At 44.6% G+C, this 24499-nt stretch overlaps 2 protein-coding genes across 7 annotated transcripts in view; one reads left to right on the top strand and one right to left on the bottom strand.

Moving 5' to 3' along the window:
• Positions 1–643: 643 nt before the first annotated feature.
• The window catches only part of arhgap27l (Rho GTPase activating protein 27, like), a 45388-nt gene continuing 21532 nt past the window's right edge, over positions 644–24499 (top strand). For 3 of the 6 annotated variants that reach the window (XM_026163797.1, XM_026163795.1, XM_026163792.1), the window contains exons 1-3: positions 645–726; positions 18167–18292; positions 18661–19610. In XM_026163797.1, coding sequence (XP_026019582.1) covers positions 18262–18292; positions 18661–19610 — 981 coding nt within the window. In that variant the 5' untranslated portion in view covers positions 645–726; positions 18167–18261. Of the gene's footprint in view, positions 727–6408; positions 6424–6957; positions 7105–18166; positions 18293–18660; positions 19611–24499 lie in introns of those variants that run through there. The other 3 variants (XM_026163796.1, XM_026163794.1, XM_026163793.1) reach the window with 3 other exon arrangements.
• LOC113021332 (uncharacterized protein K02A2.6-like) lies at positions 13698–17600 on the bottom strand. Its single transcript, XM_026165942.1, has 2 exons — positions 15640–17600; positions 13698–15342 (listed from the first exon to the last, which is right to left on the bottom strand). Exons 1-2 carry the CDS (start codon positions 17595–17597, stop codon positions 13698–13700), a joined length of 3603 nt encoding a protein of 1200 aa, XP_026021727.1. The 5' UTR covers positions 17598–17600.

The raw sequence follows: 24499 nt of genomic DNA, 5'->3' as shown, positions 1-24499 counted from the left end.
TACTAATTAATCTCAGAACCTCCACCAGGTCACCAGCTACCTGGCTAACATCAGGGGCAGGGCACACAACAGTCTGTTTGGCACGCCACTAAAAACAAAACCCTGACGGTTCACCCATGTCCTGCTTCTGGGTGTTAACGTGATCTCCTGATCAAGCTTCAGAGAAGCCTGCAGACGGTCGTCACCTACCTGAGCTCACAGTCCGGCGTTTAAGCTCAGTGAGCTCAGTAACACCTGGAGGCTGCAGCAGCCTCTGTAAGCAGGCAGAAATATTTCTTTACTCCAGGTTAATTTGGTAACACTGGAAATTAAACATGACGTCATGTTTTAAATGGAGTAAAAGCACTGAAAGTCCATGTTATTTTACATTTTGAACTTTCGATTAAGTTTAAGAGCGTGCAGTTTGTTTGTGCCCATGTTTTTTTTAAATCACATAATTACATATGTACCCACTGCACGGGTAATAATGAACCACCGGCGAGGGCCACCAGAGGGCGCTGTTGGTCTGCCCAGAGAGGACTGAGGGTCTGACTGTGGCTTCTTTGGCAGACAGGATGTAATCTCAGGAAAGGAGGGGAAAGAAGACAAGCCAGGACTGGCAGGTCAGAGAGGGCGGAGCTAAAGAGAGAGAGAGAGAGAAACCTGTTTGAGTGATCGGGGCTCGCCCCTCCAAGATCAGAAGAGAAAAAAGTGAAGTAGGATGGTTGGATCTGACTTTTACTGCAGGTAAAACACAACAAACCCTCAATTTATCTGTGTGTGTGTGTGTGTGTGTGTGTGTGTGTGTGTGTGTGTGTGTGTGTGTGTGTGAGTGTGTGTGTACCCAGTTGTAGTTGAAGACATTTGCTTTGTTACATTTTTGTGTATTGTTGTGTCTGTCTAGATAAAAGCGTTTCCAGTGGACTTGTAAACCCTATGTCACGGGGTCCTGGTCCCACACCTGCATTATGGGGAATATGAGTCTGTTTTTAGATTCAGTGCATGTGTGTGTGTGTGTGTGTGTGTGTGTGTGTGTGTGTGTGTGTGTGTGTGTGTGTGTGTGTGTGTGTGTGTGTGTGTGTCAGTTGCTGGTATGTGTGACCGGGTGTGACACAGTGTCCTGATTTCAGACTGAGGTTTTTTTTTCGCTCTTCATTAAAAATCTGTAGAAATGACAGAACTGTAGTGAGAGTGTGTCTGAAAACCCGCCGGGCATAAGAACAGGTTTTACTGTAACTGCAAACTCTGTTGTTGGTGGTGGTTACACTTAGAAATGGGACGGTCCAAAAGTTGTCGTTCGACGCACACCTCAAACCTGGAGGTAAACATTCACAGGCCTCGGAAATATTCCCTTTTGACTGTTTTAACGCCACAAATCACAAGTGAAGAGCTAAAGACAGAAAGAGTCAAAAGGAAGAGCTCGGTACAGGAAAGAAGGGCCTTCATCACTGAAATGGAGCCAGGCCTTTTATTCTGAAAACAACCTGCTAAACACATTTTACAAAGTTGTGGTCAAAGTCCTCGACAGGCTGTAAACATGCAGAAGGTTCACCCGGGTTTGGATACGTGCTCTTGCATTCCTCACACACAGACAGAAACACAGCACATGTTTTATATCTGAATCTTATTAGACACGTTTTGTGTTATTACACAGGGACACATCTTACACGAAACATACAGAACCACATGTAACAGTGTTCTGTATGTTTAATAATGCTAAAATATTTAAATCACACATGTTCATCGTGTGTTTTGTGCGACGTCGAGAAGAACTTGAATAAGAGAAAAAAGAATTTGCTTCCACTGAAGTTTTTAGAGGCGGGTCACATGACTCCACGCCGCAGGCTGGAGTTCCTCATCAGGTAAAAACTCTGCACGTTATAATTCTGTATGCTAACAAGGTGCGAACGCATTTCGCTTTTATACAGTTTATTACATTAAGATGTTTCAGAAAACAACAGAAGCTGAACATCTGCATGAACAGATAAGAGCTCAATAATAAGATAAACCTACCACTGTAGTATGTGTTTATAATAATGTTATAATAAGTGATAAATGTGTTTAGTTTGTGTTTGGACACAGGGCTGTGTGCTGTATTCTCCACAAACTGCATAAACCGGGCTCAACCTGAACCCTCACTCACAGTGTTTTAGTGTGTGGGGACTATTTGTTTTCACGGGGCTCACTGAGCATCAGGTTACAGAGGAAGTTTGAAAGGTTTGAAACAGCGTGCGAGGAGAGCGCGGCAGGTGCCAGCCAGCCAGTCAGAGCCGTGTGTTTGTGCTGAGAGTGTGCGATGCTTATGTGTGTGACTCTGTGCATTCCTGTCAGCGTCGGTTTGGTTCCAGCCTTGTGTGGGCGGAGCCAGCAGACAGATTTATGACCTGGACTCGTTTATTTCTGTGTGCTGTGACCACACCCGCTCTCACATGGGGTAAAGGTTGAACGGTCTTTAGATTAAGCGAGCTGGGATTGGCTGCTGGGTGCATGATGTCACTTGACGGATGGCTGACGAGGCCCTCACAGATTCTCCTTTAAATGTTTTATCTTTTCTGATTGGTGGACAGGGTGTGTCCCGCCACAAACCCTCCAGTTTATTTTTTCACATGCTTCGCTCCTGTGGTCACACAGAGCAGTGTGTGTGTGTGTGTGTGTGTGTGTGTGTGTGTGTGTGTGTGTGTGTGTGTGTGTGTGTCACATACCAGCCTGCTGGTGCCGCAGAGACACAATCACAGTGTGCGAGGAGGGGGAGGGGCAGCAGCATTCCAACATACCAGCGTCTCTGAAACTCACCTGTCCCAGGTGTTTAAATAGAAAACAATGGATTTCTAAAATAAAACTTTATTTGTCTTTGCAATGGCAACAAACAAACAGCAGGAGAAAAACCAACAATAATAATTATTAAAAATGACTGAAGTCATAAATAAATGAACAAAATTACAGTAAGATTCTTAAGGTCCTGTTTATGAATGAGTGAATTCCTTCATGGTTTTTGTACAGCAAAAAACCTCAGATCACTGAAAACCAAAAAGACGGACTAACGATTCACGAGGAATAATAATCAGTAATCATGATTTTCTTCTAGAAATCAACACGGTCCACTGAAAACAGCACGACATCAGTCACATACTCCACTGCTGTACAAAGAGTGGGTTAGCAGGAGGGTAAAGAGTGGGGTAGCAGCAGGGTAAAGAGTGGGGTAGCAGGAGGGTAAAGAGTGGGGTAGCAGCAGGGTAAAGAGTGGGGTAGCAGCAGGGTAAAGAGTGGGGTAGCAGGAGGGTAAAGAGTGGGGTAGCAGGAGGGTAAAGAGTGGGGTAGCAGGAGGGAAAAAAGTGGGGTAGCAGCAGGCTAAAGAGTGGGGTAGCAGCAGGCTAAAGAGTGGGGTAGCAGCAGGCTAAAGAGTGGGGTAGCAGGAGGGTAAAGAGTGGGGTAGCAGGAGGGAAAAAAGTGGGGTAGCAGCAGGCTAAAGAGTGGGGTAGCAGGAGGGTAAAGAGTGTGGTAGCAGCAGGCTAAAGAGTGGGGTAGCAGGAGGGTAAAGAGTGGGGTAGCAGCAGGCTAAAGAGTGGGGTAGCAGGAGGGAAAAAAGTGGGGTAGCAGCAGGCTAAAGAGTGGGGTAGCAGGAGGGTAAAGAGTGGGGTAGCAGCAGGCTAAAGAGTGGGGTAGCAGGAGGGAAAAAAGTGGGGTAGCAGCAGGCTAAAGAGTGGGGTAGCAGGAGGGTAAAGAGTGTGGTAGCAGCAGGCTAAAGAGTGGGGTAGCAGCAGGCTAAAGAGTGGGGTAGCAGGAGGGTAAAGAGTGGGGTAGCAGCAAGGTAAAGAGTGGGGTAGCAGCAGGGTAAAGAGTGGGGTAGCAGCAGGCTAAAGAGTGGGGTAGCAGGAGGGAAAAAAGTGGGGTAGCAGCAGCCTAAAGAGTGGGGTAGCAGCAGGGTAAAGAGTGGGGTAGCAGGAGGGTAAAGAGTGGGGTAGCAGCAGGGTAAAGAGTGGGGTAGCAGGAGGGAAAAAAGTGGGGTAGCAGCAGGGTAAAGAGTGGGGTAGCAGGAGGGAAAAAAGTGGGGTAGCAGCAGCCTAAAGAGTGGGGTAGCAGCAGGGTAAAGAGTGGGGTAGCAGCAGGGTAAAGAGTGTGGTAGCAGCAGGCTAAAGAGTGGGGTAGCAGCAGGGTAAAGAGTGGGGTAGCAGGAGGGTAAAGAGTGGGGTAGCAGCAGGGTAAAGAGTGGGGCAGCAGGAGGGAAAAAAGTGGGGTAGCAGCAGGGTAGCAGCAGGGTAAAGAGTGGGGTAGCAGCAGGGTAAAGAGTGGGGTAGCAGGAGGGAAAAAAGTGGGGTAGCAGCAGCCTAAAGAGTGGGGTAGCAGCAGGGTAAAGAGGGGGGTAGCAGCAGGGTAAAGAGTGGGGTAGCAGCAGGCTAAAGAGTGGGGTAGCAGGAGGGTAAAGAGTGGGGTAGCAGCAGGCTAAAGAGTGGGGTAGCAGCAGGCTAAAGAGTGGGGTAGCAGGAGGGTAAAGAGTGTGGTAGCAGCAGGCTAAAGAGTGGGGTAGCAGCAGGCTAAAGAGTGGGGGTAGCAGGAGGCTAAAGAGTGGGGTAGCAGCAGGCTAAAGAGTGGGGTAGCAGGAGGGTAAAGAGTGGGGTAGCAGCAGGCTAAAGAGTGGGGTAGCAGCAGGCTAAAGAGTGGGGTAGCAGGAGGGTAAAGAGTGTGGTAGCAGCAGGCTAAAGAGTGGGGTAGCAGCAGGCTAAAGAGTGGGGTAGCAGGAGGCTAAAGAGTGGGGTAGCAGCAGGCTAAAGAGTGGGGTAGCAGGAGGGTAAAGAGTGGGGTAGCAGCAGGCTAAAGAGTGGGGTAGCAGCAGGCTAAAGAGTGGGGGTAGCAGGAGGCTAAAGAGTGGGGTAGCAGCAGGCTAAAGAGTGGGGTAGCAGGAGGGTAACAGGAGCCCAGAGTTCACAGGTTTGAGGCCAGTCGCTTCCAGGTCCATTGATGAAAGAGCAGCTGATTGGATGTTTGCTGAAAGCTCTGGGCCAGAGAAAATGTTTGGCTGTCCCGCTGCTCTGTGAGCACACACACACTGTTGTTCCTTCACAAAGACAGGAAACACACCGCTATGTGATGTCATTGAGGGGTGAGGTCAATGCCGCTGTGTGGGCGGGGCTTGCAGCAGACAGGAAGTGCAGGCGCTTCCCTGTGTAAACAGAGCTGCCCTGAGATCAGCCTCCTGCTATTGTTCTAAGCGAATGCCTGGCTCAGAGGCTGCTGGGAGGGAAATAGCCCCGTACTGCAGACAGGGTGGCTGTAGCTCAGGAGATCCCTCGCACTCCCTCTGAGTGGCTGAACGAGGCATGTTACATCTCGGACAGGCGTCCAAGTCAACATAACCTCTGCTGCATTGCAGTTCACCTGCTTCTCTCTGTCCAATTAAATCAAAACACAGACTCAGGTGCTGCTCGAGTGCAGAGACCCTTCAAGGAACAGGCAGGGAGCACGTGAACTGCCAAACTTCAAACCAGGGTAGTGATGCAGCGCGTGCTCCTCAGCTCAGACTCAGATTTCAGGACGGACAAAACTACGTCCTGTATGTCCAAATATTCACAGCTCTGTCTGCGTGTGGCGATGTTTGATGCTGAGGATGCAGGTCCAGGTTCATCATTTCAGTCACAATCACCTCAAATGCCTTTGCATGTGCTTCACACCTGAGTTTTGTTCCTCCTATTGGTGCAGTACATTCTAGTCGCACCTACCACCCCCCACCCCAAGGTTGAAAAATGAGCACTGACCAAACCCTGCAGTCCCTCTACTGTCCACCAGAGGCTTCAGCAGAGGGTTCAGCCCGCATAGACTCGAGTTTTCAAGCAGTGTTAATTCTGACAGCAGGTTTCTTGTCGACTAAACATCAGGAGACTGCAGCACACTTAGGCTACATCCGCACTAATACGTTCTCGTTTGAAAACGCATAATTTTCTCTCTGTTTTGCCCTCCCGTCCACACTGAGACGGCCTTTTCATTCAAGAAAAACACACTCGAAAACACATACATTTGAAAACTGTTTGTTCTTTTGTGTCGCAGTGCGGACAGCGCAACCGCAGACTTTTTGAAAACAATGACACATCAGATCACTTTTATTTTCACATCATATGTGCAGGTACACGGGTACAGAACACGCGAGTGAAATTCTTGTGTGCGAGCTTCACAAGCAACGGAGGTGTGGAAAAATACAAAAACATAAGAACAAGCAAATATAAGAATGGCTAAATCTGAGTCTCACATTTTAGTCATGTGATGCAGTCATGTGACCAATTAAACTAAGATAGCGGAGGACATTATACAGCAGTTGTTTTGTTTGACTGCCCTGTTAAAGATTAATATCAGCCTGTACATGCTTCAGAGAGCTTTTCTTCAAATTCTTTAATTCTCACTCGCTTTTGCAACTTTGTACTTTTGTGTTACTCGCAGCAACAACTCCACCTCATTGTGAGTCCATTTAAAAACCTTATTGCCGACGTTTCAAAGAGCCGGAAAAGTAAATAAACCTAATCAGTTAATGTTAGTTAACCTAATTAGTTCTGATTGGATCTCATCTGTCCAGAATGTTTTCGTCTCGTTTTAACTGAAGTGTCGATACATTTCATCACTGTTTTTGTCCTTGTGTGTTAGTTTTATGTAGTTTACACGGATATGAGGAAAAATAAACCTTGAATGTTCAGTGAGGGTTTCACACAAAGGACTGAAAAACTGAAAGCAGACGGGCTTCAGCCTGCAGTCTGCTTCCTCGGACTCTCTGTGTGAAACAGAGCTAACCTATTTTAGCCATTGATTTGTTCCAACTGTTTGTCTTTGGTTAATGAAACACAGCAGCGTTAACTCCTTCACTGCGCTGGGAGATAAATGTGATGTTTGTTAAGTGGACTGAAGTGTTTTTGCTTCGGGGCTGTGGGAGGAGTTCAGACCTCACTTTGACCTGTTCTGACATGAAAGCAGAGGAGCTGATAACTGTCATTCCTCTGCTTTCAGTCCATGAAGACAGTCTGTCCTTTCCTCAGTGTTAGAGACTTTCATTCATTCAGAGACGTTCGTTCTACAGCTGTTAGAAACGTGAGTCAGGGAAACTAGAATCTTACAGACATGGAGGAAAGACAGATAGCCTTGGGCAAGGTACGAACCCAAGTTGCTCTCTGATGCATTTTTCAGTGTGAATGTTGGATGAAAAGCGTGAAATGTGTAAGTGAGCCTCGGGTGCTTAAGAAGACAAAGACTGTGAGCAGCGGCCATGTTCTCGCTGTGCCTGCAGTGAAAAGGCAGGTCTGCTGGGTTAGCTTACGGTTCTATGTTGATATAATGCGGTGGCGCCCAAAACTGTGGTTTGTAGATGTGCTACAGTTGGCTCAGCTCTCACAGCTCATCAGACAGAAAGGCCCACAGACGGGTTATACAGGTGTTTCCACGAGCTCGCCAGCATCTACCTGATGGTATCATCAGACAGAGGCTTTGAGTAGGAACACCAACTGAATCAGCACGCCTCCTGGTTTCTGCACCGCTCTCATCCATTAACACAGTGGTTCCCAAACTTTTTTTGCTTTGTTTTACAAGAAAAATGGTCCGTCCCCCCCCCCCCCGGCGCACGCACAAAACATCCTCCAACCACACACGCCCATATTTTGCTCCATTGCAGTTTATTTCACACCTCAAACATTTAGTAAACAATTAAGCAAATACAAGTAAACTGCAATAAATTACAGGCAGTAATAAAATCAACTAGTAACTCTTTTATGCTACGTCCGCACCTACACATGTATTTTTGAAAACGCAGCTGTTTCTATGCGTTTGGACCTTTCTTCCACGTAAACGGTGTTTCCAATCACCGAAATTTTTTTAAACTCCTTTTTTGCGTTTACGTGTGGACGAGTAATACAGAGTTCATCACGCAACGTCAAAGGTATGCGCCTTTTTTCACGTCACGCTGTGGCCACGTTATTGTTTACATGAGATGAATTGCAGAATGACAGAGAGACAAAATACTGTTAATCTGACTGTCTGCAGGCTTTACACGCAGTTACTGTCCCTCCATTTACAAAGGCAGAGGCGTCACGGTGGGATTATTTTACGTGTGGTTGGTTTTTTCCTGTGTAATAATATTCAACATTGCTGTCAATACATTTTTCAAAAAATGCCTCTCTGTGCAAAATGGGTTTAAAAACATAAACAGCTGTGGGATCCTGTTTGTCTGTGATTTGAACAAATCGTGGCAGGATCAGCCTGATGTTATTTGTATCCCGCTGTCTGTGATATAAGGCAAAGCAAGGCAAGGCAAGTTTATTTGTATAGCACAATTCAACAACAAGGTGATTCAAAGTGCTTTACAGAGACATTAGAAACAAAAACAAATAAAAAGCATGATTTAAAATTGATTAAAACAAGCAAACAAACAAACTAACTAATTAACAAACAAACAAAACAGTATATAAAATCAAAACAGATAAACTCAGAACAGTAGATAAAATCAGTAGTTAAATGTAAGTTTTGAAATTTAAGCTTAAAAGTGTGGATTTGGTGCTTTATTCAAATGCAGCTGAGAACAGGTGAGTCTTCAACCTGGATTTAAATAAACTGAGTGTTTCAGCTGATCTGAGGCTTTCTGGGAGTTTGTTCCAGATATAAGGAGCATAAAAGCTGAATGCAGCTTCTCCGTGTCTGGTTCTGACTCTGGGAACTGATAAAAGACCGGATCCAGATGACCTGAGGGATCTGGAAGGTTCATACTGGGTCAGGAGGTCATTGATGTATTTTGGTCCTAAACCATTCAGAGCTTTATAGACCAGCATCAGAACTTTAAAGTCTATCCTCTGACGGACAGGCAGCCAGTGTAAGGACCTCAGAGCTGGACTGATGTGGTCCACTTTTTTGGTCTTAGTGAGGACTCGAGCAGCAGAGTTCTGAATGAGCTGTAGTTGTCTGACTGATTTTTTAGGTAGACCTGTAAAGATGCTGTTACAGTAATCAAGCCTACTAAAGATGAATGCATGGACTAGTTTTTCCAGGTCCTGTTGAGACATCAGATCTTTTATCCTTGATATATTCTTGAGGTGATAGTAAGCTGACTTTGTTATTGTCTTAATGTGTTTTTCTAAGTTTAGGTCTGCATCCATCACTACACCCAAATTTCTCGCCTGGTTTGTGGTTTTTAGATGTATAGATTGAAGTTCTCTGGTGACCTGTAATCGTTTTTCTTTGGCTCCAAAGACTATTACCTCAGTTTTGTTTTTGTTTAGCTGGAGAAAATTGTGGCACAACCAGTCATTGATTTCCTCAATGCATTTACCAAGAGCCTGTACAGGGCCTCGGTCTCCTGGTGACATTGTGATATATATTTGTGTGTCATCTGCATAGCTGTGATAGTTTATTTTGTTGTTGTTTATAATCTGTGCCAGTGGGAGCATGTAGATGTTAAACAGAAGGGGTCCCAAGATGGAACCTTGGGGAACTCCACATGTGATACTTGTCTGCTCAGATGTGAAGTTACCTATTGATACAAAGTATTTCCTGTTTTCTACGTATGTTTTGAACCAGTTTAGTACAGTTCCTGAAAGACCTGTCCAGTTCTCCAGTCGTTTGAGTAATATGTTGTGGTCAACTGTATCAAATGCTGCACTGAGATCCAGTAAAACTAGGACTGACATTTTTCCACTGTCTGTATTCAGACATATGTCATTGAACACTTTGGTCAGAGCGGTTTCAGTGCTGTGGTTCTGTCTAAAACCTGACTGGAAGGCATCGTAGCAATTATTCTGTTTTAAGAAGTAACTGAGCTGTTGAGAAACTGCTTTTTCAATGATCTTACTTAAAAATGGGAGATTTGAGATCGGCCTGTAGTTGTTCATTTGTGTCTTGTCAAGATTGTCCTTTTTCAGTATAGGTTTGATTACAGCAGTTTTTAGTGATTCTGGAAACACACCTGATAATAAAGAAAAGTTGACGATCTGTAACAGGTCTGACTCTAAAGTCTTTGAGACCTTTTTGAAAAAAAACTGACCACTTACCAGTTTTTACTTTGTGTGACTGTGATTTAAAAAAAATAGATACCAAGATCATGATAGAAAAGCGAACAATAAATGAAGAAGCAATTCATGCCTTCAATTTCGATTTAGCACAACAAGATTGGAGTTCGGTGTATGAAGAGTCAGATGTGGACAAGGCTTATGATAATTTTCTAGATATTTTTACTATGTGGTACAATAAACATTGTCCTGTAAACGAACACATGACAAAGAAAAAAAAGATAAAAAGTCCTTGGCTCACAAAAGGAATTATTAATGCTTGCAAAAAGAAAAACAATCTGTATAAACAGTTTATCAAAGTAAAAACAAAAGAAGTGGAACAAAGATATAAAGCATATAGAAATAAATTGACTGATATTATAAGAACGAGCAAACAACTTTATTATAGAAGAAGATTATATGAAAATAAAAACAACATAAAAGGAACTTGGGATGTGTTAAACAACTTAATTAAACAAGGATCTTCTGGAACATCATATCCTGAATATTTTACTGATGCAAATGGTGAAAATCACAACATGAGTAATATTGTCGATGGGTTCAATAAATTCTTCATAAATGTTGGCCCTGAACTAGCAGCGGACATCCCGTGTCATAAAAATGAAAATATCAGCAATATAAAATCAAATCCCTTTTCACTGTTCCTCTCAGCTACAAATGAGCAAGAAGTAATAAATATCACATTAGAATGTAAAAGTAAGTCTTCAATGGATTATCATGACATAAATATGTCTGTAGTTAAACAGGTTATTCTGAATATTGCTAGTCCCTTAACATATATCTGTAATTTATCATTTCAGTCCGGTTGTTTTCCAAAAAAAATGAAAATTGCGAAAGTAATACCACTATATAAAAGTAATGACAAACACAGTTTTACCAATTATAGGCCTATTTCTCTACTGCCTCAATTCTCAAAAATTCTAGAAAAACTTTTTAATTCAAGATTAGAAAAATTCCTTGAAAAACATCAAATAATAAATGTTGGTCAGTATGGTTTCAGAACACAAAGAACCACTTCAATGGCGATAATTGAGGCAGTAGAAGAAATTACTGATACACTGGATAAAAATAAATATGCAGTTGGTATTTTTGTTGATCGCAAAAAGGCCTTCGACACAATCAATCACTCAATTTTACTGGATAAATTGGAAAGATATGGTATTCGAGGGAAAGCTGGTAACTGGTTAAAAAGTTACCTAACAGGTCGGGAACAATATGTTAGCATAGGGCATTACCATTCAGAGAAACTTGGTATTACATGTGGTGTTCCCCAAGGGTCAGTGTTGGGACCAAAACTTTTCAATGTATACATAAATGATATTTTTGATGTTTCTCAAGTACTTAAACTCATACTGTTCGCAGATGACACCAACATATTTTTCAGTAGCGATGATTATACTGATCTTGTAATGACTGTAAACAGGGAGCTAAAATTAATAAAAAAATGGATGGACATAAATAAATTATCATTAAATATAAATAAAACTAAAGCAATGTTTTTTGGTAATTTAAAATATAATATAGAATTACCAATTATCATTGAAGGTGTACCAATTGATAACGTGAGTGAAAACAAATTTTTGGGAGTCGTAATTGATAATAAAATTTCATGGAAACCCCACGTCAGACACATAAAAACCAAAATTTCCAGAAGCCTCGCAGTTTTGAACAAAGTGAAACAATTCCTTGATAAAGATGCACTTCGTACTCTGTACTGTACCCTGGTTCTTCCATATCTTACATATTGTGTGGAAGTGTGGGGAAATACATATAAAAATACAACTAATCCATTAGTCACAGTACAGAAACGAGCACTGCGTATTATTCACAAGGCTGGTTATCTAGATCATACTCACAAATTCTTTCTTCAGGCAAAGTTACTTAAATTCCAGGATCTGGTTAATTACAATACATCCATAATTTTGTATAAAGCTTTTACTAAACTTTTACCGGCAAATTTACAAACTAGATTTGAAATTCGAGAAAAGGTTTATAATGTGAGAGGCTTTGGAGAATTCAAATTACCCAGAACTCGAACAACCCGTAAAGGCTTTTGTGTGTCTGTATGTGGTGTGAAAATCTGGAACAGTCTGAGTTTACAATTGAAACAATGCAAAAATATTCATAGATTTAAATTCCTCTACAAACAGTTGGTCTGGTCACAGTATACTCAATGATGCTTTTAGTGTGCTCTGTAATGTCTGTCCTCTTACCATTGCTGGTATGGATTCCAAAATAAAAAAAATAAAAAAGTGTGCGTATGTATGTACATATATGTACTTGTGTGTGTAGATATATATGTATGTATATGTATGTGTGTTTGTTACTTGTAGTTATTACTACCTGTTACCTGTGGTAATGCAATTTATAATTTATATATTCTGTATTCAGTTATGAAGGCTCTAATTGTTGGTTGCGAGCTGCCGCTTAGATGCTTGTATCTGCCCGGGGCTGTTGATGGGTCTGTATGCAATGATGGGCGTAGCTGCGGGAAGTTTATTGTTTTTTTTTGTTGATGAGTGAGTATAGGGGTGGGATTTAATAAGTTTTCTTCGTCCCACTCCTTTTTCAGGCAATTTTTGTTTTTTGTTTTGTGTATTTTATGTTCAATATAGGTATTTGTTGTGCCTGAAAATGAACAAATAAATGAAATGAATGAAACTTTACTGTATAAAGAGCAAACATCTCCAAAATGTCAGGAGTAGTTAGTCATTACAACAAGTGTTTGTGAACTAAAAATCAAGAATGTGGGATCCTGTTTGTCCGTGATTTGAACAGCCCAGCGCTGCTCCCAACGCAGGGAAAACCAATCCTGCAGGGAGACCTACCTCGGCACTTGTGCAGGTGAAACCAAAGGGCAGATTTGCTTCACCATATTTTCTAGTCTTCTCTAGGCTTAAAATGAAGTTGGTTTGGAAACATATTCAGCGATGCTTCAGCTCCTGCTTTGCGTTTGTGTGGGAGCCCCGTGCTAGCAGTGTCCAAGCGTTTACTTATTTATTTTTTCCTTTTCATACCCCCCCCCCCCGCAATGGCTCTGCGTCCCCCTAGGCGGCGGGCCCCACACTTTGGGAAGCTCTGGTGATCATAATTAATTCCTGTTAAACGTGTTAATGCAGAGCTTCCCAAAGTGTGGGGCCCGCCCCCTAGGCGCAGAGCCTTTGCAGGGGGGGCGCTGCAGTATGAAAAGGAAAAAAAGGAATAGGGTTAGGGGGAAGGGCACTTACGCACTGCTAGCACGGGCTCCCACACAAACGCAAAGCAGGAGCTGAAGCATCACTGACTAGAGACTAGAAAATATGGTGAAGCAAATCTTCCCTTTGGTTTCACCTGCACAGGTGCTGAGGTATGTCTCCCTGCAGAATCAGAGACAAACAGTGTCATGTTCGGAGGCAATAAGACGCAGGGTTCTCAAGCACGAACCACTTTTTATTGAGTTGTAGCAGCAGTGTCTGTGGCTACATCAATTTCTGGAAAAAACACATATACACCGGTCTTCTAGCGACCTCTAGTGGCTTACCTCATGGTAGCCTTACTAGGACAACATAAACAGATTTCACAACATCTCCCCTTTTAACAAAGGTACTTTAACATAAAACAGTGTTGTCAGAACGCAGGACATCACAGGGGTAGACTACCCTCAGTCCTGATAAGGGATTATTCTGCCCTTAGAACATAGAAAGGAGATAGTCCTCAGTCTCTGAATCTGAGAGGTACTTTAATTTCCCGCCCCCTGGAAGTCACTCTCACAGGTGTGGTAGGGTGGAGAGGAGACCCCGGGACAGGGATTGGCAATGTCTGCCTTACTGGTGGTTCTTGGGAAGCGGCCGCCCCTTTAGTTGGAGTAGTCGGTGTAGCTGGAACAGTGCTCTGCTGCTGCTCCTCAGGATCAGCGGTGCCTGGGACAGGCTGAAGGTGTCGTCTGTTGCGGCGAGTCACGTTCCCATTCGCCATCTCCACCAAGTAGGATCTCGGCTCCTTAGACTTACTGATGACCTTAGCTGGAGTCGTCCACCCCTTTTCCCTGTCAAGCTTCACTACAACATCCTGGCCTGGGAGAAGCTCAGGAAGTGGACGAGCTGAATGTCTGCGGTTGTAGAAGAATCTGTAAGAGTCCTTAGCTGCAGCATCTCTTTGGCACACTGTGTCCCTATTGACTGGACTGGGCAGCAATGTCTTTTCGAGTACTGGGACGGTGGTGCGGATTTGACGTCCTGTCATAAGTTGAGCTGGGCTTGCACCGGTTGCTGCAATTGGTGTAGAGCGGTAACTCATTAAGGCTAAGCAGGGGTCAGGCTGTTTGAGAATGTACTTGGCCGTTTGGACAGCTCTTTCAGCAGCTCCATTTGACTGGGGGTAATGAGGGCTCGACGTAGTGTGGGTGAAGCCATAACTCAGTTTGAAGTCTTGGAACTCTGATGATGTGAACTGCGTCCCATTATCACTGACCAGTTCTAACGGGATGCCCCATCTAACGAACATGTGTTTAAGCTTGTTAATGACCTGTCTGCTGGTTGTTGTAGTGAGGGAAGCAATCTCAATGTCTCTTGAAAAATAGTCAACAACGACAAGAAAGTTCTTACCCTCAAGCTCGCAAAGATCAGCTGCAATCTTTTGCCAGGGGCCATTGGGCAGAGGAGTAGTCACGAGAGGTTCCCGTCGCTGTGTAGGCTTGTGCTCTCTGCAAAAGTTGCATGACCTCACCTTATGTGTTATTTGAAGTCCAATGTTGGGCCACCACACTGTTGATCTTGCGCGCTCTCTACATTTAGTTAGTCCTTGGTGGCCTTCATGTAATTGGTCAAGGACACTGGGTCTAAGTGCTGTGGGAATTACGATGCGATCGTGGTAGAGCACTAGACCATCTGATTCTGAAAGGTGGCTTCTGGCTGCATAAAAGCCTTGCAGTGGTGAGCTCTTTGCCATTCTCCGAGGCCACCCTTGTCTGATGAAGATGATTGCTTTTTGAAGTTCTGGATCCCTCTGTGTAGCTCTACGAATTTCCTCCAACTTATGTGACTTGATAGGTTTGCTTGTCACTACGTTGCTCACATATGCCTTGACCTGGCTGTCTGTCTCGGACGGGTAGCATCCGTGCAGTGGATGTCTGGAGAGTGCTTCCGCCACCACTAACTGTTTACCGGGAACATGCTCAGCAGTGACATTGAATCGCATCAGTCGCATCAGCAATCTCTGACATCTCAGTGGCGTTTTATCAAGGTCGTATGAGTTGATCAAAGGCACCAAGGGCTTATGGTCAGTTTGTAGACGTACATGACCCATGCCTTGGATGTAGCGGGTAAAACGTTCGCAGGCCCAGACAGATGCTAAACACTCTTTTTCGATCTGCGAATATCTTTTCTCTGCGTCTGTGAGCGTGCGAGAACAAAAGGCAACAGGCCGTAACTCCCCGTCATTGTCCTGTAACAGTGCAGCACCCAGGCCATAGCTGCTGGCATCCGCACTGACAACTGTTGGTCGGCCTGCATCATAATAACAAAGTGCTGGTGCAGCCACGAGCATTGCTTTTGCTTTGTTGAATGCTTGCTCCTGAGGCTCGCCCCACACCCATACAGTCTCTTTTTTAAGTAGATTGGAGAGGGGGTGCAGCACCGTGGACAGGCCTGGCAGGAATTTTCCAACATAGTTTATTAATCCGAGTACCTGCCTGAGTTGTTCTACATTGGTGGGGCTGGGCATCCTGGCAATAGCCTCCACCTTGCCATCATCAGGTTTCACACCATCCGCACTGATGATGTGACCGAAGAACTGTAGTTCATTCTTTCCAAAGTGGCACTTGGACCTGTTGAGCTTAAGTCCTGATGCTTTGATTGTCTGTAATACTGCACCTAAGCGTTTGTCGTGTTCCTCTTTGTTAGCCCCGAAAACCAATATGTCGTCCATCACGACGACAGTCCCCTCTAGGCCCTTGAGCAAGGTGCTCATGAGCCGCTGGAAGATCTCGGGTGCTGAAGTTATGCCAAATGGCAGGCGTCTGAAGCAAAACCTGCCCATGGGAGTTATGAACGTGGTTAGTTTTTGGCAGCTGGGATCCAGTGGTATTTGCCAGAACCCACTGGAGGCATCCAAAGTGGAGAAAACTTTAGCCCCTGCTAACTTAGGAGTTATGTCATCCAATGTGGGCAAGATGTACCGTTCACGCTTTACTCCCTTATTCAGACGTTTTAAGTCCACACACACCCTGACCTCATCCTTGTTGCGCTTTGGAGCAGGCACCATTGGTGCACACCAGTCTGTTGGCTCGGTGACTTCCTCAATGATGCCAAGTTTGAGCATGCGCTTTATTTCCTTTTCCACTTTTGGGAGGAGAGGAAAAGGCACCCGGCGTGGGGTGGTTACACTGTACGGCACTGCATCTTCGGTCAGCTCGATTTTTTCAGGTTCACAGTTCAGCAGGCCAATTTCTCCGAACACATCCTCTTTTAAGTCACTACTGATTTTGTTAACTCTAGTGACTAATCCCATGCGCTTTGCTACTGTCTTCCCCAGTAGGTTACTTGCATATTGCCCTTTTATAACTGTAATCCAGTACTGGTACTTTTGGCCTTTGTACTCTGTAGTAGCAAGGAATTTACCCATGCACTTGACTTTTCCACCAGGGCTGTACACAGTTGGCTTACACTGGATAAGTTTGGGTCTCTGCTGTAGCTTATTAAGGGTCGTTTCTGTCATAACAGTGGTGTCTGCGCCTGTATCAATTTTGAAATCAACTGGACTGCCATTTACCAATAGCTCAATGTCCCAGTCGGCATCTGAGCCTGACTCCTCAATGACTGTTGTTTTTGGCTCAATTACTGCTCCTAGGAAAAGCTCCCCTATGAAGAATGAATCCTCATCTGAGTCCTCTACAGCCTCAGCCCTGACCTCTTTTAGCATTTTGGTTTTGCATACAACTTCAAAGTGTCCCAACTTATTGCACTTTCTGCATCTTTTATTGCGGGCTGGGCAGTTTTCTCTTTTGTCATGCACCCTGTTGCATCTTTGGCATTTTGGTTTACTCTCACCATGTTGTTGCTCACGTACCTGATGAGGTTGGTAGTAACTCCTTCTCATGCTGTTATAATGCCTCTGTTTCACCTCATTCACCGTGCTTTCCACTCGGTCTGCACTTTGCTGTTTGACTTGTTCACTCTGGCGTGCTAGTTGAATGGCTTTATCCAAAGTTAAGTCCGCCTCGAGCTGGAGTTTTTGTGAAACATCTTTGTCAATTAATCCAATGACGATACGATCCCGGATCTGCTCGTCTTTACTGCCGCCGAACTCGCAGTGCTGCGCGAGCTCGTACAGGCCCCGCACGAAAGCCTCGACCGTCTCCCCGGCCCTCTGGCTCCGTTTGTGAAAACAGGCGCGGTCATGGATAACGTTTCTCTTTGGGACAAAGTGCTCATCGAACTTTTGTATAACCAGATCATACTCAAACTGCGGACTTGGCCTGGCCTCCGTAGCAGCAGGAAACACAAATGAGCCATATATTGGTTCGGCATCTCTCCCCATGGAGTAAAGAAGCGAGTTCACCTGCACTTCGCCGCTCTCCATCCCTAGCTTGGACATATACACTCTGAAAAAACACATATACACCGGTCTTCTAGCGACCTCTAGTGGCTTACCTCATGGTAGCCTTACTAGGACAACATAAACAGATTTCACAACAAACAGGATCCCACAGCTGTTTATGTTTTTAAACCCATTTTGCACAGAGAGGCATTTTTTGAAAAATGTATGACAGCAATGTTGAATATTATTACACAGGAAAAAAACAACTGCAGGTAAAATAATGACACCATGACGCCTCTGCCTTTGTAAATGGAGGGACAGTAACTGCGTGTAAAACCTGCAGACAGTCAGATTAACAGTATTTTGTCTCTCTGTCATTCTGCAATTCATCTCATGTAAACGTGGCCACAGCGTGACGTGAAAAAAGGCGCATACCTTTGACGTTGCGTGACGAACTCTGTATTCCTCGTCCACATGTAAACGCAAAAAAGGAGTTTTAAAAAAACTCTGTTTTCAGTGATTCGAAACGCCGTTTACGTAGACGAAACAGCTGCGTGTTCAAAAATACTCGTGTAGGTGTGTTTGTATTTTTGTCTGTTTGCTAGGCATTGTTTTTATTTTGTGTGTTTGTTTATTTTTTCCTTTAGGACGGGGGTGTAGGATCAGGAGTGATCTTTGACCAGTTACCTTCAGATTAGATCTTCCCGAGGGGGCGGGGCCTGAAAAGCCCAGGGTTGTCAAAATGGCAGCAACATCCTCCTTGCAGAGCAAAGGTGAGTCACCCTACTGTTGCAGGTGAACTCCAGCTTATTTAGACTCTGATTGGATGAAATCACCACATTAAGACCTGATGAAGCTGTAGAGGAGCGTTCGATGGCGCTGCTCTGGCGCGTCTGCATGTTTACAGTCACAGCTCATGAGCACATGTGCTTCACATTACTGCCATCTCCCTGCTCGTGACCAGCTCGTCTGCCTTCTTTAAAACTACATATAGCTTCAGGAAGTGAACCGGACCTCATTTTGACCTCAAAAACTGAACACAGCAGCTTTGAGAAGGTTGGGTTAAAATCTGTGGCCCGTTGTGTCATCACATTCAGCTTCTTGAAACTTTTCTGTTCCTCTGTCTGATCCTTTCTTTCAGGTCTGGGTCTGGTTCTGGTGGAATTTGGGTACGAGTACGAGGGTCGGGATGGGGCGCTGGTCACAATCAAACCCAATGAGCGCTACATCCTCCTGGCGAAGACCAACAACCACTGGTGGCAGGTCCAGGAGGATCGCAGCTCCAAGCCCTTTTACATTCCGGCCAAGTATGTCAAAGAGCTGCCGTTGGAGTTACCGTCTCCTCTGGACTTTGCTGATCCTCCCAGTCCCGAACTGGTGCTGCCTGTCGTGGCTCCAATCCCTGTGGCGGTGCCTGTCCTCATCCCAAAGCCTCTAGAAGAGTCCAGAACCAAACCAAGTGATGACATGACCATCAGACTCACACCCGATGCGGTCAAAAGGCACCACAAAAATGAAAATCGGATGTCTACATTTGGCGTCCCGCTGGACTTCCAAGATGTGGCACCTCGGCTACCTGGGGCCCCTGCTGGCCCTGCAGAGCCCGGGTCAACAGCAAACAACAGAACTGCAAACTCTGCCGATGGCAAGAAGCCGCCTCACCTGTCAGGCTACGTGGAGGACGCCAGGGACGCCGGGAAACCTCGCGTTCCCAGCTTCAGTCCGGCAGACCCCCTCTCAGTGCCCCGGCCCCAAGCCCAGCCCATCCGGGTGGAGACACCAGTGATCCCACCCCACAGCAGCCTCCACAACATGTCCTCATCCCCAGCAGGACGTCCGGATGGCCACGAGTCTCCAATAGAGCCAGATGAGGAGGAGCTGGCAGAGGAAGAAGCAAACGTGGAGGAGAGCGTGGAGGAGAGCGATGAGGAGGGGCGGGACTCAGGGAAGGGCGAGGATTCACACCACATCTACGAGTCCATCCAGGACCTGAACCTGGACCTGGAGGCTCTGGTCGGAGCGAGAGCGAGCCCTGCAGCACAGGTCGAGCCTGCAACACCTGAGGCTGCACCAGCCCCACCTCCCACACAGGTAAGTCCCCAGACTATGAAAATGACCCTTTGATAAAGTCTCTGATTGTTGACTTTAATGTAATCAAATATCTTTTTACAACACCTGGACTTTACTTTTATTGAAATGATTGGTAAAATGGCACAAAGGCAAAAATAAGTGTTCAGGAATGGTTAAAGAACAATATGTTACAGAGTCCTCCAAAATAAAAGTCCTGTGCAGCGTGTCATTTCCTGCAGTTTCCACACAGGAAACAAGTTTTGGAGGAAAAGAAAAGGCCAGTTCCTCTTTTAATTCTCAGCATACCAGAAACAAACTGCTGACCTTTGACCTCCAGACCCACCGAAGCTTAAGAAAACTTAGTTTAAAGATTTAGTTTAAAACTATTTTTTGTTTACTGCTTTTGTTAGTTGTGATCTTAATGTTTCTTTCTTTTGGTTTTAAATTTAATAATTTACTGTTTTTTAAATATTTGTGTAGTTTAACTTTGTATTATTTGTATAAAATAATTTCATTGAACTCAAGTTGCTTAAAACCTACAGAGAGCAGACATTTGTGCGGGCAGGGTTACTGAGGGGAGCTTTTCCACGGTTCAGGGTCTGTAGTGATGTCACAGCTGGCAGGATGTGTTCAGGGTCGGACAGGAAACTGCGAGAGGATGACGCTGCAGCGACACCTGCAGGTGAAAACAGTCTTCAGTCAAGGTTAAATCACGCTGCATTACAGCAGACAGAGCACCTCCTACCCAGCATGCCGTTCAGCTGCTTTAATCATCCGTCCATGCGTTTTCTTTTGGTTATCCAGTTCAGTGATAGGGGGGTGGAGCCTCTCCCAGCTGTCACAGGGTGAGAGGTACACCTGGACAGGTCTCCAGTCTAACACATAGACACTGACTGCACGTGTTTGGAGGAAACCGCCCAGATACTGGAGTTGAACCCCGGACTTTGGTGCTGTGAGGCGACAGCGCTGAACGCTGCAGCATCGCTCAGCTGCTTTACTTAGTAAAAGTCTGCTTGCTCTGTAATGACAGTGCATATGAATGATAACACAGTGACAGTAAAATAACATTCCTTATCGTGACACTCGCTCCGGCTGTGAGCTCCTCGCTGACGTGTAATTACAACAGTGAGTGTGTGGTGAAGTGGGTGTGTCTGCTCTTCAGTCATGGAGCAGGTAGACCAGCTGCTGTGATCTGAGCACACGAGCTGTGGACACTCAGGGTTTAAATTAGAAAAATTAGATAAATAAATTAGATGCAGAGACGGGTTTAAGGTGGAAATACTGGAATAAAAGAAGTGATTCTGAGGTTTTAACCAGGGCTGAGTATCGTCACTGATTTCTAGAATCGATTCAATTTGAATCGGGGAAATTTTGCCTCAGTCAGAAATATTATAATTCAGATCATGCATCAGTGCATTTCCATTTTTTATATCTATTAAAAGAAAGCTGACACTTGTGAGACTTTATCAACGGTGTGAGCATCACAGCAGAGGCCTTTGTGTCAAAGTACGTGAGGTTAAAACAGAAAAAGATTTTCCTGGCCTGAGATTTTATAAGAATATTCTGCAGTAGATCGTCGGTGAGAAAGTCACATGATCCTGATGCGTCGGCGGGTCGAGCTTTGTGTTCACGTCTCTGTGCAGAAGCCTGTTCCTGCTCTCAGTTACTGTTTTAAATGTTTGCTGGTTGTTGAAATTTTGTGAGGTTTAACCTGAGATTCTGGCGTTTCGGGCAAAATAAAATTATATTTAAAAATCGATTCAGGATTTTAATGAATCGTATCACGTAATCCAAGCTAGAATCGATTTTAATCGATAAATCGATAATCAATACCCACTCCTAGTCATTACCCTCAGGGGAGTTCAAATCATGTTCAACGTCACGTTAGCGCCGTCAGTTTCTGTGTTTGATGAGCAGCAGCTGCTTCTTACCTCTGTGACCATCCGACTCCTCGCATTGCTTTCTGATGTCAGCAGGTAACGATGAAGTGTGGGCGTCGCCTTTAAAGCAAACGTTTTGAGTTTTCAGAGTTTGAACTTTTTTCTGCTGCTTGGGTTTAAAGATGAGCTGGCGGCTCAACTATTACAGTTTTTGCCCTTTGCTTGAACACATTTTGCAAAACTTCGCTCATTGTGCCAAAACTCTAAACACAAGTAAACATGACACAACACTGGGAAATATACCATTCACATCTGTGCCAAATGGAAACTCTGCTCTCAAAACCTGACATTCCTCTGTCAAAATGTAACTCTGTTGACAAAATGACACATACCTGCATCACATGCAAACACTTACAGATCAGGGGACACACTAGTCTACTTCATATAAAACACTGCAGTCTTTGATTTTCATTGTTTATGCAGAAGGCATATTTTCAGGAGACACAAACAACCAAAAAAGCAAATAGGCCTACTCAGTATTGTCCACTGCAGCACCATGAATTCAGATCATGCAAAAAAACCAAAAAACTATACTGTAAACACAAAACATCATGACAATTGTGCATACGTGGGCTCATGGATCCCGCCGTCTGTTGGGGTCTGGCCACAGGACCTCATCGACATCGCAAGCAGTGTCCTCTCCCGCTGGGCACTGGGGAAAATATCCTCTTGCATGTTGAAACCATCCATGGATTGCTGTCACCTGAATGTCGCCGCTGGCCTGTTCCATTGCCTGCAGAAGAGGCATGCAGGCATGTAGTTGGCGGTCATATACACGCCATCTCCAAGCCGAAAAAAATTCCTCTATAGGGTTTAAAAATGGTGAGTAAGGGGGCAAGCATACCACTTCAAGTTGGCTGTGGTTGGAGAACCAGGCCTGGACCAGAGCAGCCTGATGGAAACTGACATGATCCCATATCACCACAAACCTGGGCTGATCTGGTCTGTTCTGTACAACTATATCATGGAGAGCATCTAGAAATGTGAGTATGTGTTGGCTATTGTATGGACCTAGTATTGCATGATGATGCAGAAGCCCTCGAAGGCTTATGGCGGCACATAATGTGATATTTCCCCCGCGCTGCCCTGGGACGTGCACAATTGCCCTTTGGCCAATTACATTACGACCCCGTCGTCTTGTTTTGCTCAGGTCGAATCCAGCTTCATCAATGAAAATGTATTCATGAGGCTGTGCAGCTCCATCCATGGCTGAGATTCTCTGTAAAACAAAGAGAACATATTACTGCACTACAGTGCTACACATACAGCACCCTCACCCATCACACAGCTACATGTGTAGCTCTCAGGATGGATCCATGTGGTACTGATATGGTACATATTCAGCTGCTGCTGGATTTCACCAATACTGTATTGTCATGTAAAGGACAGTTACACGTACCCGTACATATTCAGCTCGAAGTCCTTTGACCCTGTCACTGTTCCTCTCGAATGGGACTCTGTAGAGCTGCTTCATGGTGATGATGAGTTTACCCAAGATGCGTCTGATGGTGGTGATGCTCACATGGTTTATGTTGCTGAACACTCGCCTGTCTGCAAGTATTTGCTTTCGTAGCTGGTGGAGACGGATGGCATTGTCTGCCCTCACTAGGTCCACAACGGCAAGTTCCTGCTGTTGTGTGAACAGGCGTTGGCGTCCTGCCTCAGAAGGTCTTCGAGTCATTCTAGAGAAATACAACCACATACTGTCATCGCTTTGCTTATTTTCTTACAGTACTTTACTGTATATACTGTATCATCCACTGTACAACACTGTACTTCAATATAAGTAATCATGGTACGTTTCACAGAAACCACCACTTTGGCTGCAAAAGCAGCATTAGCACCCTGCAGTACCCTGCACACTTGATATGATGATATACTGTAGAACAGTGCTATGAAACCATCTGAGTAGAGCAGAAGGCAGAGAGGTGAAGACAGACCTGCTTTCTAGTCTGAATGTTCTTATTACAGATGCCACTGTGAAGCGGCTTAGATGTGGGTGGACTCTCTGCCCAGCTTCCCTCATAGTCAGGCCGTGGTTGATGACATGGTCCACCAAAGTTGCTCTTATATCATCAGAAATATGGGTCCGTGCATGGCCTCTTCGACCTCCTCCTCCTCTTCCTCTTGCTCTCCCTCCATCCATGCTTGCAAAGTTCTTGAATTGGCTAAACTGAGGGATTTTTGTAGTTGGCTAACAGATTACAGTAACGCGTTACTTGTAACGCGTTACTGTAATCTGATTACTTTTAATCTGTAATCTGATTACTTTTTTCAAGTAACGAGTAAAGTAAGGGATTACTATTGCAAAATCGGTAATTAGATTACCGTTACTTTCCCGTAGGAACGCTGCGTTACTGCGTTACTAAAACCGTGATTTTTTTTGCGAGAATGTCTCATGACAGTGACGTAAGCAAGTGCGACGTTGGTGACAGCAGCTGTGTGTAGATCAACAATGGATAATATATCGAGTGCGGGAGAGAGTATGAGCGTGCAGCGTTTAAAGGGTGGAAGTACTGACCTTACTTTGAGTTTGATTCCATAAAAAGTGATAAAAACATTAGTGTCCGCTGTGCGTGGGAAGAAAACTTATTTTTACAGCGAAAAAACCCCTAAACTTCCAACAAGCACCGAGTAGCTACGACGTGATGGGAAACTCACAGAGAAACTCGCGGATTCTTCAACTGACCGCAGCACACCTACACCAGGGTAAACCTCCGCCTACCCCACTCCTGCTTTACAGGTGAAAATAGAGCAAAAGGACCGCTGAGTCTTTGACTTTATTTATTTTCTGCTGTGTTTTACTTGCATCTGTTTGAAAGACTGAGTGTAAACACACAAAATATTTTATTTTATGAGCTGGAATGTGTAGAAAATAGGTTTAAATGTTAAACTAATTTCTTCCAGTCAGAGAATGTTGCAGATAATTAAATGTTTTGCTTGATGCATAAAGTTAAAAGATTAAAACTA

The sequence above is a fragment of the Astatotilapia calliptera genome, chromosome 4 (assembly GCF_900246225.1).
Source record: "Astatotilapia calliptera chromosome 4, fAstCal1.2, whole genome shotgun sequence".
In the NCBI taxonomy this organism is placed as follows: Eukaryota; Metazoa; Chordata; class Actinopteri; order Cichliformes; family Cichlidae; genus Astatotilapia; species Astatotilapia calliptera.
Note: the sequence above shows the minus strand (reverse complement) of the source record. Positions and strands in the feature narration are given on the sequence as shown.